General features: G+C 44.6%; 1 protein-coding gene across 1 annotated transcript in view; it reads right to left on the reverse strand.

Annotated features, from left to right (window-relative positions):
- The window catches only part of PIAS4 (protein inhibitor of activated STAT 4), a 56,588-nt gene extending 48,276 nt beyond the window's left edge, over window positions 1–8,312 (reverse strand). Inside the window, exons 1-2 of the mRNA XM_083179372.1 lie at window positions 8,064–8,312; window positions 327–774 (exon numbers count right to left, since the gene is read on the reverse strand). Coding sequence (XP_083035498.1) covers window positions 327–774; window positions 8,064–8,222 — 607 coding nt within the window. The 5' untranslated portion in view covers window positions 8,223–8,312. The remainder of the gene's footprint in view (window positions 1–326; window positions 775–8,063) is intronic.
- Window positions 8,313–13,504: the final 5,192 nt, after the last annotated feature.

Raw genomic sequence — 13,504 nt, forward strand, 5'->3', positions numbered from 1 at the left:
CTGGCCTGCGAGCAGAAACACAACAAAACTAGGGCAGCAATGCTGTTTTGTGCCCTAGCATATTGCCAAGGGGCAGATAAGTCGGAAAATGCCTGGACTAATTCTTCAATTTAGCAGAGCATAGATTAGAAAAGCACTAGGAGCTCCTTCCCAGTGCTGTTCACATCTATTGGATAGAATTGACCCCCTAGATTTCATTTGTGGCGAACAAAACATCGCAATAATCTACTATTACATATGTTTAAACTGCATTCACAGCAATAAAAAATATTTTTTTATTAACAAATAAACGTAATGTAGCATTTTTGCAGTATTTTATGACTCACCAAGTTCCGTTGGTTTTAAAAGTTCATCTACCACATCGTAAAAAGGCAACTTTACAAGTCGCACCTCCGGCTTGGTCATTACTTTGGGGGGTATTCGAGAAAGGCCATTCACATGTTTCCCATACAAGGCTGGATAGTCCATGTTTGGCGGAGAAAGGGAAGTCCTAGGACCAGGTGCTCCATGGTCATAGGATGCGTGGATAGTCAAAGAGTCTGATGACCGATTGTGTGGTGGTTGTGCTGGAGCTGTGGAGACCACATCATTGCCCTTCTTAGAGTATCTTGTCTCATAGAGCTCCTTTATTTTTTTGAACACTTCAGGACTGCAATCAAATTGCACCAGTTGCAATGCACGAGTGACAAGCTCATGCTTCAAGCCGCTTTTACTGCGTCCAACGTAACCCAAAAGCATCTGAAGATCTGACACTCGAAAACTCATCACCATGTTCTAAATAAGGAATAAGAAAGGGATTTTAAAAAAGGCACAATATCTCCCCCCCCCCCCATATAAATTTGTAGTGAGATAACAAAAAAATATTTAGTTCCACCAACCACGCGTAAATATAACAAAAAATAAAAGGGGGAGGGTGGAGACAGGTCAAAACAGCAGTTCACAAGACAATTAAAAAAAAAAAAAACCACAAACTTCAAAAAGGCTAAACAAATGTACACGTGGAGACCAACGGTAAAATGCATTTTAAACAATAACCGGATAACTTCCAGTAAACACTCAAATTTTTTTACAAATAATGTGGCACCCTCACCATCTGTTGTGCATTCATGCCAGTGAAACCATTTTACCAGAGGTGAAGTAATACGGTCTCCACGCAAAATTAGATTTGCTTATAATTAAAATTTTGCTCAATTGCTGTTCTAGTAGAAATAAGGATGAGCCCCAATTGGATTCCAACAAAATTAACCCTAGAATGAGTGTGTGCATGTATATGTGTCAAGTAATATAGATTACAAGCTCCACTGGTGTAGGAAATGTTCAACTATTCTCTGTAAAGCACTACCCATATTAGCATCACCATGTATAGAATATCCAAACCTTATGGAGACTCTGGTGTTACTGAAGTATACTAGCTATCAAGTTGCCAATTAGGGTGTAAGTTAGATCCATATGAGTAAGATTAAATTGTGTCTGCAGAGAAGAAAATGGGGTAATAGAGGGAACATTACTAGATCCGCAATAGAAAGGATACCTCGGTAAAGAGAATGTCAGCAAAGAAAGCACGCGTGGGAAGAGAAATTTAGTAATAACCAAGTCCTATGCTTTTAGAGTCAGACAGTTTTATGAATGCCCAGAGTCAGGGGGCATAGTTGGAGAGATGTTCATGACAAAACTAAGAAAGAAAGATACCCATTGTAGACATACTGTACTACCTGGGAATTACCCAGCATTTTGACTGCTGGGTAATTTTCCTGGGTGCAGCCTGCACCCTTTCACTCTTACAGCAGCAAATTACCGGGTGAAGCAGTTCTACCTGGAAATTTGCTGAAAAACCTGTTTTTTCTTATGTTTGAAAGGGTCAACCTGGGTCATTAATCCAGAGTCCTCAACCCAGGTAAAAAGAAGGGTTCGGAGACCCGGGTTTTAACACACGGGTTGGCCCTTTCAGACATACCAAAATCCCAGGTTGATGCATGTTCATGTGCAAAGACCTGGAGATTTTGGAGTATGTCTGAAAGGGGTATAAGGGAGCAATGCCCGCTGTAAGTCAATAAATGGTTTTACCAGTGATCTGGGCCACTAACAAGGCAAGGTGGAAATTTTAGATCTGGCACTTCAAGACCTCATCATTTAACTTAAGACAAACCACAATAAGCCACCAGGGTGTCTTGTTTCTTCAATTATAAAATGTAGAATTAATGCATCGACCTAACCAAGAATCTTTTGGGGAATTATACAGGTCACTCAAATATACAAAAAAATATTCTGAAATACGGAATAATCCGTTATCCAAAATTCTTCTGGTCCCGAGCATTTTGGATGTTGTATAAACACATCAAACACATGAAATACACACAAATATATTTTATTTGTGCATAAAACAAGTCTTCAACACCTGAAGCAAAGTTTGTGTATTATCTCAGGCACTGACGGTGAATGCCAAGCAATCATTTCCTTGCAGATATTTAGTACCAGTTACATACCAAATTCTCAGTAGTGCCAGTTACAGATGTACCAGTAGTGCTTTCAGCACTTTCTGGAATGTATGGTTTTCAGTATAACTTGGATAACTGATATTTGGATAAGGTATACTCAACCTGTATAAGGAATTCTGTGAAACACATACATCAATTTAGGCAGGATAGAAAGCTTAAATGCAGCTAATCTACCAAGCTAAGAAACTTCAAAGCTCTATCTGCATCAAGCGAGGCCCATAGTTAATATTTATAATTTTGGCCAAGGAGTTGGAGGATTATATTTGTATACCAGTTTAAGGCAGGATAAAATATCAGGATGCAGGTTAAAGGACAGGGCTTCGATCTTTGTCATGATCAGTTCATAGAAGGAAGCTACACCATAGCAGTCTATAATTTTGAAGAGAGCGTGCAGAGACTCCTCTGCGCAACGGAATCTGCTGCACCTTATAAGAGGTCAGTAATAAAGAATAGAACATCATCCACAAACAAACTGAGTTTGTGATGAGATGAACCCACTAAAATCTTGGGATTGGCATATAGAAATAGGTTCAACAGGCAATATATAGAAAAGAAGGGCAAGGGGGTCACCCCTGACTAGTACCAGTAGAAATGAAGGGAAAAAAACATTATTACGGAGGCGGTGGGCGAACTGTACAATGCAGAATAAGAGGTGGAAATAGCACCTTGAACTTCAAATCTAGACAAGACTGCTTCTGAAACTCCCCAGTAAAGGCGGTCAAAACGTCTTTTCAGCATCTAAAGAGAGAAGGATGGCCTCCTGTCTCCTCTTTGTGAGGAACTCAGCCAAGTCAAAGACTCTGCATTTGTTGTCTAAAGCCTGTCTTCCCATGGAGGATGCCAACCTGGTCTGGATGGATAAATTGTGTACGATAAGGGGTTAAAGTCTTTTTGCGATTAAATTTAGAAAATATTTTTAGATCAGTGTTAGTTCTGACACAGCTAAGGTTCCTTCCCTTGTAAAAAAAAAAATTATATATATATATATATATATAATATATTAAAGAAGGGCACCTGTGGGAAGAAAGAATAGTTACAAACTTCCTTGAGATGGGATAAGTAGTTCTTGAAGTGATCCAGTACTGCACTTTCCCTACCTCTAAACTTGTCAGGTGCTGGAGCATCCTGCCATTAGTCCACAAGATGACAAGGACAGCCGCGCAGCGGTGTAGGAGGTCATGCTGCCGGGTATCCTTTTTGTTGTGCCTAGCGGGTAAGGAGTTAAACGCTGGAGCAGCTTTGCAAGATTAGGTGATCTGTGGACAACTCACCTGGCTGTCGCTCTATCAGAGCAGGTCCGCGGCGCAGTTATTTCAAAACTCAAGGCTTCCTGCTAGCCAATCAGGAGCTTCCACTGCCACTCCTGATTGTCTCACGAGCCGCCTCCAGCATTAAATAGTCACGCCGTGGACCAGCTCTGATACAGCAGCAGCCAGGTGAGTTGGCCACCGCTATGCTGGCTGCTGCCATTAATGCAAGCCACCACTCTGACCGAGGAGATCTGCCTCCTGGCAAATCTGGTCGCCATGGTGACCTGGCCCCCAGGTTTCGTCAAGCCCTGACTTGAGTAATACTCTTTTCAGACTGCAAATGTCGGGTCACACCTGGGATTATGACACGTGTCCGTCCCAGGAGAGACCCAGCATTTGAGGTCTGTAAGCTACCACTGTGATCCGTCTTATTGCAGGGTCACCAACTGCACACGGGGTCGGGGGAGAAGACAGCACTTAACCCAGATTACCCGTTAACACTGCACTGCAACCCAGGTCAGAGCAGATTCAACCCTGGTCATGACCAAATTTTTTCTTAAACCCCATGTTCTCTAGCCACTTTAGATTATACAACTTAACCATATCTTGCTCCCATGACCCACTTTGTGCAGTGGCCCCACCGAGTCAGGATTGGGTATCTTAGTAGCCATGAACCTGATCTGGACCCAATCAAGCCACCTCCCATCGGTTTCGTCCAAATTGGTCCAACAGTGTCCGAATGCATATGGGACAAATAAGATGCCATATGTAAGAAATGACCTGTTATTAATTTAGTCAATAGATTGGATACTACACTATATAGTGTGGTGGATAACAATGTGATAATGTACACATATGATATACTCAATCTGGCCGATATTTCCGATAGTAAAAAAAAAAAAATACGTGGCTCTGCAAATGCACATCTTTCCATGGAAATGGCCACAAAATCGCATAACCATTTGCACGAGACCAGTTGAAAACAGAAGAGATTTAAAAGGCCCTGGCCTTGGAAATATCGTCCAGCATTGAAACCCCTAAAAGACAAACAAAAGACTATCTATCATTAATCAATTCTTATGAGAATATCCTTTAAATACAGTTAAATCGTCTAGTGTACTCATTTAGGCATTAAAAATCTGATGGATAAGGAAGTGATATAAATAGTGTGGTAACATTTAAGGTCCATACACAATGAGTGATTTTCATCCATGTAAGCAAATTTTACCACAGCTGCCAAGCATCGGCAGACTTGCAAGTCGCATTGAGTTTTGAATAGATGTGCAACAGATTTGCTCTGATACAGCTGGGTGGATTTTCCACCGCTCTGCCTGGCTGTTGCCATAAACACAAGCACACCACTCTGCCCAACGCTATCTGCTTCCTGGTAAATCTGGTCATCATGGGGACTTGGCACCCGGGTTTTGTTGAGCCCGTACATGCATATAGCTATTACCCACACAGCTCCCATTTTAATGCAGAGGGGAAAAAGAGGCATTATCCCAGTCTACTTTTTGTGGTCTCAACCTGCCGTCAAGACCACAGACAACACTGTACTGCCATATCCAAAAGTTTTCAGAATGACACAAATTAATTCTTACGAGGTCTGTTTCATCAGTTTTTATTATGGCAACGTGCAAATACTGCAGAATGTTGAAGATTGGCCAAATGAATTAATTGCAAAATCCCTCCTTGCCATGAAAATTAACTTAAGGCCAAAACCAAGATCTCGCTCTAATGGGCAAGACCATGTGTACTGCAAGTGGGCCAAAAGTGAGTTAAGATACATAAACACTGGCCATTTTTCCCCAGTGCATATGCAGAGCAATTATGTGGGGGCAGCGAAGAGTACTGATGCGTGCTCCCGCATCATCGTGGCCTGGCAGCTCATCTGCTGGTATTTCCAGCAGATGTGAACAACTTTCCATAGTGTCCTGCCAATGCTTAGTGTGCATGCACTGGGCATTTTTCAGCCCAACTATTTTCTCATTCATCGGTCAGCATACACAATGTGCAAAATCACGTAGTAGAAAGTAGCTCAAAACCATATAGTGTGTATGGCCTTTAGATTTGGGTAAGGTGTGTTCAAACTTAATTAACCGCAGTGTAAAAATAAAGCAGCCAATATTTACCCTGCACAGAAACAATAACTAGCAAATCTAATACACCTTTCAGATCACGATCCCGGGTCTGGCACATACACACGTTAGATTCAAATCCCTAAATTATACAGAGGGCAACCCAAGTTTAACCCTTTTTATAACCCTGTTTGAGTTGCCAGGTTGCTTGACCAGTATTATAAGGTTTGGTGTGATGTGAATGGAGCCCAACGCTTCCTGCACATAGGCAACACCAGCAATACACATGGTTCGGACCATTAGTGAAAAAAAATGTTGCTTTTGAGATCCATACGGAATCAGGACCTTAATCCCCCCCAAAAAAAATCACCATTGGCACTGCATTTCAGCCCTGCCACACAGTATTTCTGGTTTCTCTTTTTCTTCTGCTACCAGGGTACCCTGCTACAATATTTTCCCTCCTTAACCATTACCCATTTATGTAACTGTAGAATTTTTTTTGGGGGGGGGGGGGTTAGATTTGCTGTCTGCTGCTATAATTCAATCTGTCTCTTATTTAGCCATCCTGATTGTATTTTTACATTTCTTATTGCATTCTTTATATGCAGCAGATGATTCAGATGTCCCCTCTTGTTAAGATACTTTTTTTTAGCCATTTCAAATTACATCAGCAATCACAATTAATTGCTTCTCAGATAGTGATGCCCACCAGCAATGTTTTTGCCTTTTACAATGACCATAATTCATTTCAATTGCCTCTAGACCAGTGGTTCCCAACCTGGGGTACTAGTAGCCCTGGGGGTACTCTGCATACCAGTTGGGGGTACTTGAAAATAATATTGGTAATGACGGAAGATGAAAAAAAGAATTTAGATGGCAGAAGAAGACCCATTGCTATGGAGAAGAACCATGTTTAGTCACTCACGGTTCTGTCTTCAGCGTCATCAGTGTCTCCTGGTGCTTTTGCCTGACCAGCAATCCACTGGAAGCTTCCCATGCTGCCCTCAGACATCAGCAATCATCTGCCCTGCCCTGACACAGGTGGAGGAAGCAGCGGCATTAATCCTACAGGTGTAAGTGGGAACCCTGGAGACAATACACCACCAGCGGCCAGACACGGAAGGGCCCGATTCCTGTCCGTTACGCCTTAATATAAGGATATGCATAAGAACATGCATGCCGCTCACTTCCACTCCACTCATAAGTACTGTCTATATTTCAAATTGAGAGGAGGGGTACTCATCAATAAAAAGCCTAATCAAGGGGTACAGGAGAGAAAAAAGGTTGGGAACCACTGCTCTAGACCACTAATCCAAGGCACCCCTGCAAGTGTCCCGAGGCACCCCAGGGAGCCTAGGCACACAGTTTGGGAACCACTGCGCTAGCCATCAAATACTTAAGGGCATCCGACAGATCTAGTTTGGGGATATATACACACACACACACACACACACACACAGATGAATGTATATAGTAACTCATGCTCTGAACTTATTAGCCACCATTCAAAAAAAAAAAAAAAGTTAAACACATGCGTCTCTCTACAATTTTGAATTGCTGCCTTGTACCAAGCTACAGAAACCGCAGCAGTATACAGTAGTATGTTAATAAAAAAAAAACCACTAACTTTGTTAAACACACAAAAGCTATTTAAAAAGAATACTGCATACAATATATCAAAAGTTAAACGGATTTTGAGTTCCCTTGTATATGGTGTTTTAGAGATGAGACCTTAACAAAGTGTCTTCAATTTTAAACATATACGTATCCTACATGTTATAAGGCCACAATGTGACTGTATTGTCTAATGTGACCTGGATTTTATGAACTATAGTTAATATCTGCCATGAACCGAACTTTGCTTACACTGCACGACACAATTGTACGGTTGTAGTTTCGAACTACATGGAAATTGTATCTAATTGTTACACGACTTGTCCTGACAATGCATAGCAAATGCCACTTTAACACTATAAGCAAAAACATTCTTCTACAAAACTTGCAAGTTGAGAAAGAAGAAGCTTTCTCTGTGCGGTTACCCGCTAGAAGAATATGCGCAGGAGGCATTTGGTGAATAATAACGGGGACATAGCGGCTGTGCACGGAGTAAGGCAGTATTGCGTACTGATGAAAGAAAAGCAGGGTATGAAGAAAAAAAATTACTGAGCTAACGCTGCTCTGTTATGCAGAAACAATAACGTGGATATCCCTATCCCACCCCCTCCTTCCCGGTCTCTCACCTTCGCTTCCACAAGCTCAGCCGCCATCTTGGACTTCAGCGACCTCCGCGCCGGACGACGTCGCCCCACGTGAGCTAATCCCGTTTGCAAAGACCAATCATCATCCGCGGCACTGCGGGCCCGGACTTGGACGGGACACGCCTTCCCCCGGCGCTTCATGCTGTGCCAATCACACACGGGCGGGGCCGCACAGCAACGTTGTGTAAAACCCTCCCGCTCACAGGCTGCTACTGCTTTGTGCAGTTGGCCACTCACATGCGCTCTCTGACGCTTTGTATCTTTTTTTTTTTTCCTTTTAATAAAGTTAAGTCAGCATCACGTCATTACGTAAATGCAGGGCCTGATTTGTAGTATCAGACAGGAGTAAAAAGTATATGGAGTTATTTAAGAAAGGGTTACTGCTAAATTCTGTTACTCTGGAATATAGTGGTGTAAAGCAAGAAAATACTAATAGGGACATTTATTATGATCGAATATATAAATGCACCTGTTCATAGCCCATCGTTGTGCATTATGTCTGTAAATCAAGGGGGCTAATTTACAGGGAAATCCGTATGAATTTCCATCTTTTATGAAAGGTAATTCCATTCGAATTCAGCTTTACTAATAAATACACCATCAGAAGAACTCAGATGTATTTCTCCATACACTTCAGTAGGAATTTCAAATTTACTACTGATTCGTATTTTGATAGTCACATACCTCCCAACATGACCCTCACCAGGAGGGACAGAGTTCTGTCCCTGGACTTCCCTCTTAATCAGGGGTGGGGAACCTCACACCCGGGGGCCATATGCAGCCCTCGTAGTCGGTCTGAGTGGCCCGCCCACCCACATGGCGGCTTTGCCGGGAGTCAAGTACAGGGGAATTCTAACGAGAGGTCAGTAGTTCTCACGAGATTCCTCTTAATCAACAGCAGCTGGAGACTGTCAGTCCTATTCAGCGGCAGCCGAATTTTCCCCACCCCATGCTCTTAATGTATGATTCCCAGCACCTGTTTAACACAGGTTAATTGATAAGAAAGCTGCTTCCACACAGGTGATGGCAATTATAAATTAAGGGAGAAGTGCAGAAACAGAGCATTGTGTCCCTCCTGGAGAGGGTCATGTTGGGAGGTATTTAGTCGTACGTATTTCCATCGTAAAAAATTCAAATATGTAAAAAAAAACAAGCGAATTCAATTATGACAGGATTTCGCTTTCGTCCATCCTGATGGCGCAGCTAACCATGGGATGTAGTGGGTCTGGAGGAGCCAGGGCACCTATGCTCTCACTTTAAGAGGTGCCCACACGAGTGGGTGTGTATGGTGTGGGGCCCCAGAAGTGTTAGTTAGGATTTTTTTATTTTAATCATTTCTTTTAGCTAGTGGCAGGTACAGTGTGAGTTTTCCTTAGGAAAACTCTTTTTCACTGTTTTTCAAAGCTACAGGGGCTGGCAATAGGGCTGTCTCGCTTTGTGAGCTGAAGGGAAAACAGTGTTTTCCCTGTCCTCAGCGCAGGGGATCTCTTAGAACCAATATCTTCTGGGCTCTGAGGAGTGCCGCTCCTCCTCCCTATTGGAGGGAGGTCACGGATTCAGCAGTCCTCGCTATGGCAGTAGCCATTTTCCTGGTTTTACTGGCTTAGCTCCATCTTGAATAGGGGAAAAGCATACTTGCCTACTTTGAAAACTAGTTTCATTGAGATTTTAGCTGCTAGTAAAATGCTCTATGCCGCTGAGAGGGCGTGCCATTCCCCCGGGTATGTTTATTATTATTATTATTATTATAATTTTATTTATAAGGCGCCACAAATGTTTCGCAGCGCCGTACAAAGGAACAATACAGGGAGACAAAACTTGGCATAACATTGAATAAATAACAAAAATACAGTACAAATAAAGAGCACCACAGTTCAATACACATTACAGCTTAAATGTAAGTAGTGTGGACCCAATCAACATACAACTAGAGGCTTGAGGCCAATGATGGAGATGAGTATGAAGATGGTCACTGAGTGTTGGAGTAAAGGAGAGCTGTGAGTGAAATGTGAAGAGAAGTGGGCTTTGACAACAGGAGGGAAGAGGGCCCTACTCGGAGGAGCTTACAATCTAGTAGGAAGGGGAGAACTCCTTTAATGGGCGTACTTAATTTTTCTGCTTCTCTTGCTGCCTATCCTGAGACAGAGAGAAGACTAAAGGGTACTCTTTACCTAGCACGGCGCCCACGATTTTGATCGTGGGCATCGCAGGTAAAAAAATCGCGGGCATCGCGGCCATTGAATGCACTAAAAATCGGGTGCGACGCGATGCCCGCAATTTCCCATAGGGAACAATGTTAAATTTCTCAATTGACCCGATTTTACTGTTCAATGCCTCAATTGACACGATTTTTCCATAGGAAACAATGTTAAATGACCCACAGAGGCCAAATAGGCACCCTGAAGTGTGAAATGGCCCCCACAATTGTTAACGCCACCCCACGATCAACGTCAACCCGAAGCGTGGCGAGTGCAGCGAGCCTGCGAGGGGCGGCGGTACGCGTCCTACGACCTTTTCATACCCCCACTATCCACGTCGGCGTGGAGTTGAGAATAGAATAGTGTGGCGAGCGCAGCGAGGGGACGCGGATACCTTCACAGGTAAACGCGTCCCTTCGCGGGCTTCACAGGTATCCTCGTCCCCTCGCGGGGCTCGCTGCGCTCGCCACGCTTCGGGCTCGGTGGCTCGCTGCGCTCGCCACACTATTCTATTCTCAACTCCACGCCGACGTGGATAGTGGGGGTATGAAAAGGTCGTAGGACGCGTACCGCCGCCCCTCGCGGGCTCGCTGCGCTCGCCACGCTTCGGGTTCACGTTGATCGTGGGGTGGCGTTAACAATTGTGGGGGCCATTTCACACTTCAGGGTGGCTATTTGGCCTCTGTGGGCCATTTAACATTGATTCCTATGGAAAAATCGTGTCAATTGAGGCATTGAACAGAAAAATCGGGTCAATTGAGAAATTTAACATTGGTCCCTATGGGAAATCGCGGGCATCGCGTCGGTCGCGTCGCACCCGATTTTTTAGTGCATTCAATGCCCGCAATGACCGCGATGGGCGCCGTGCTAGGTAAAGAGTACCGACTAAAGAGAGAGAGAGAATGCATGTGTATGAGACAGAAGGGGGATTGTGTGAGAGACACAGAGGTGGGAGAGAAAGAGAGGGAAAATGCGTGAGAGGGAGAGTGTGAGTGATGAAGAGAGAGAGTTTGTGAGAGAGACAGAGAAAGACAGACAGGGAGTGTGTGAGGGGAAGAGAGTGTGTGTCAGAGTGTGTGAAAGGGAGTGAGGGAGAGTGTGTGTGAGAGAGGAGAGAATGCGTGTGAGAGAGAACCAGAGAGGGAGGTAGAGAGAGACTTTTGCTCTCAGTGGGTGAAGATACAGACTAATGGTGTGTACACATGGTACTATATGGATTCCGATGTTGCCAATATAGTGAACACTGGAAGCCGTATCGCATGCTTTTTTAGGGCTTGCGAGCCCGATGCGCTGCCGATGCGCGCTCCCGTGTGAACACAAATCGGCAGTGAAATAGAGAGAGCAGCCAAGACTATATAGTGCAGATCTGCACTATATAGTCTAAATTGTGCTCCTCCATGCATGCCATGCGATGCGAGTCCCAATACGATCTGATCGTATCGGGACTCGCATCTCACAGCATATCCTGCCGTGTGTACACACCATAAGAGCAGACCGTGGAGAAATAGAGGCCGCTGCTGTATACAGTAAGATAAAAACAGAGTTTCCAGGAGAGGGGGAGTGAGAGAGGGTGGAGTTAGGGAAAGAGAAAGGGGAAGTGAGAGAATGTGGAGTTAGGGACAGAGAGAAAGGGGGAGTGAGAGACAGAGGGGGAGTGAGAGAGGGGAGAGGAAGGGGAGAGAGGAGGGGGAGTAGAGATAGCCAAGAGAGATGGAGAGAGTGAATGAGAGGGAGAGATATAGGGTGGTGGGAAGAGAGAGCAGGAAGAGAGTGGTGAAAGAGAGAGGGAAAGGGGAAAGAGAAATGGGCAAGAAAGAAAAGCATGAGGGGGTGAGTGTCAGAGGGGAGAGAGTGTGATGTGAGAGAGGGGTTAACCCCTTCCTGACAGAGCCAGTTTTTGCCTTCCTGACAGAGCCATTTTTTTCAAATCTGACATGTATCACTTAAGTGGGTATAACTTTTTTTTTGCTTTTACTTATCCCAGTGATTTTGAGATTGTTTTCCCGTGACACATTGTACTTTAAATTAGTGGTGAAATTTGGACGATACAGTTTTTTTTTGGGGGGGAAAAATACCAAAGTGTTGTGAAAAAATGGAACATTTTGCTATTTGCAAAATGTTCCATTTTCTGCTTGTGAGACAAATAATCATATCACTCAAAATAGTTAATAACTAACAAAGACCATATCTATTTTTTATTTTTAAATCATTATTTAAACCGCCTTTATTTTTTTTTGGCCGCTAGGGGGCAGCAGAGTCTAAATTTTAGACTCAATGCATTTCAACGGTGCTTTTGGCTATTAACTTTTTAACGGCCAATAGCAGTGATCGCCCAAGACGGGAGGCATCGCTGCCCCCCTTGGGCAATGAGGGAGGATGTCTGCTGTCAGGGACAGCAGACATGGGCCCTTATTCTGATCGATGCGGATATTCCCGCTTGCGTACGGGCCGCCGATGTTTATCTTCTGCGCATGTGCAGAGGTCACTCTGCGCATGTGCAGGCGATTTCGCCGCAAGGATTCTCTATACGCCGCACAGGGGGCGTAGAGGGGCGTGAGGGGCTACTTATCCTCATTACCCTATGCATACGCCCCGCGTTTCATGGGCGTTCCCATGCAAACGCGGGGCGTATGCATGGTAATGAGGCCGTGACGCGTGGGTACGGGGCGGGCATCTGACATCGCCGGATGTCAGCTGCCCGCCCCCATACAAGATTTCACACGGACAAGTGTCCGTGTGGTCTTGTGTTGCGGGACCTGGTGGAGCGTGCGGCCCTGCATTCGATGTTCGGCGACCATCGAATGCAGGGGCTGCTCCCACCATGGAGGAGGCGTATCCCCGTCCAATTTCATGCGGATCGCCACATATCCGCGTACGGACGGCCGTGGCCGCACCAACCAGAATAAGGGCCATGGTCCCTCTGCCACCTCGTCTCGAGACGGGGTGGCAATTTGAACTCATGACGTACATTTATGCCATGTGTCAGGAAGTACTTCCCGACCATGACGTAAATGTACGTCAAATGTCGGGAAGGGGTTAAAGGGAAGAGAGTGAGAGGGGAGGAGGGAGAATCAGTGGCGTAACTATAAATTTTGCTCCCACAAGCCAAAATATTTTTAGCCCCCCCCCCCCCCTCCCCCAATAATGCCCCATACACATAACCTCTCTGTCTCCCCTTTGTCCCTTTCCACCACATGCCTCTCCGTGTCCTTCCTGGTCCTTTCC

The sequence above is a fragment of the Crinia signifera genome, chromosome 1 (assembly GCF_055691185.1).
Source record: "Crinia signifera chromosome 1, ASM5569118v1, whole genome shotgun sequence".
Taxonomy (NCBI): Eukaryota; Metazoa; Chordata; class Amphibia; order Anura; family Myobatrachidae; genus Crinia; species Crinia signifera.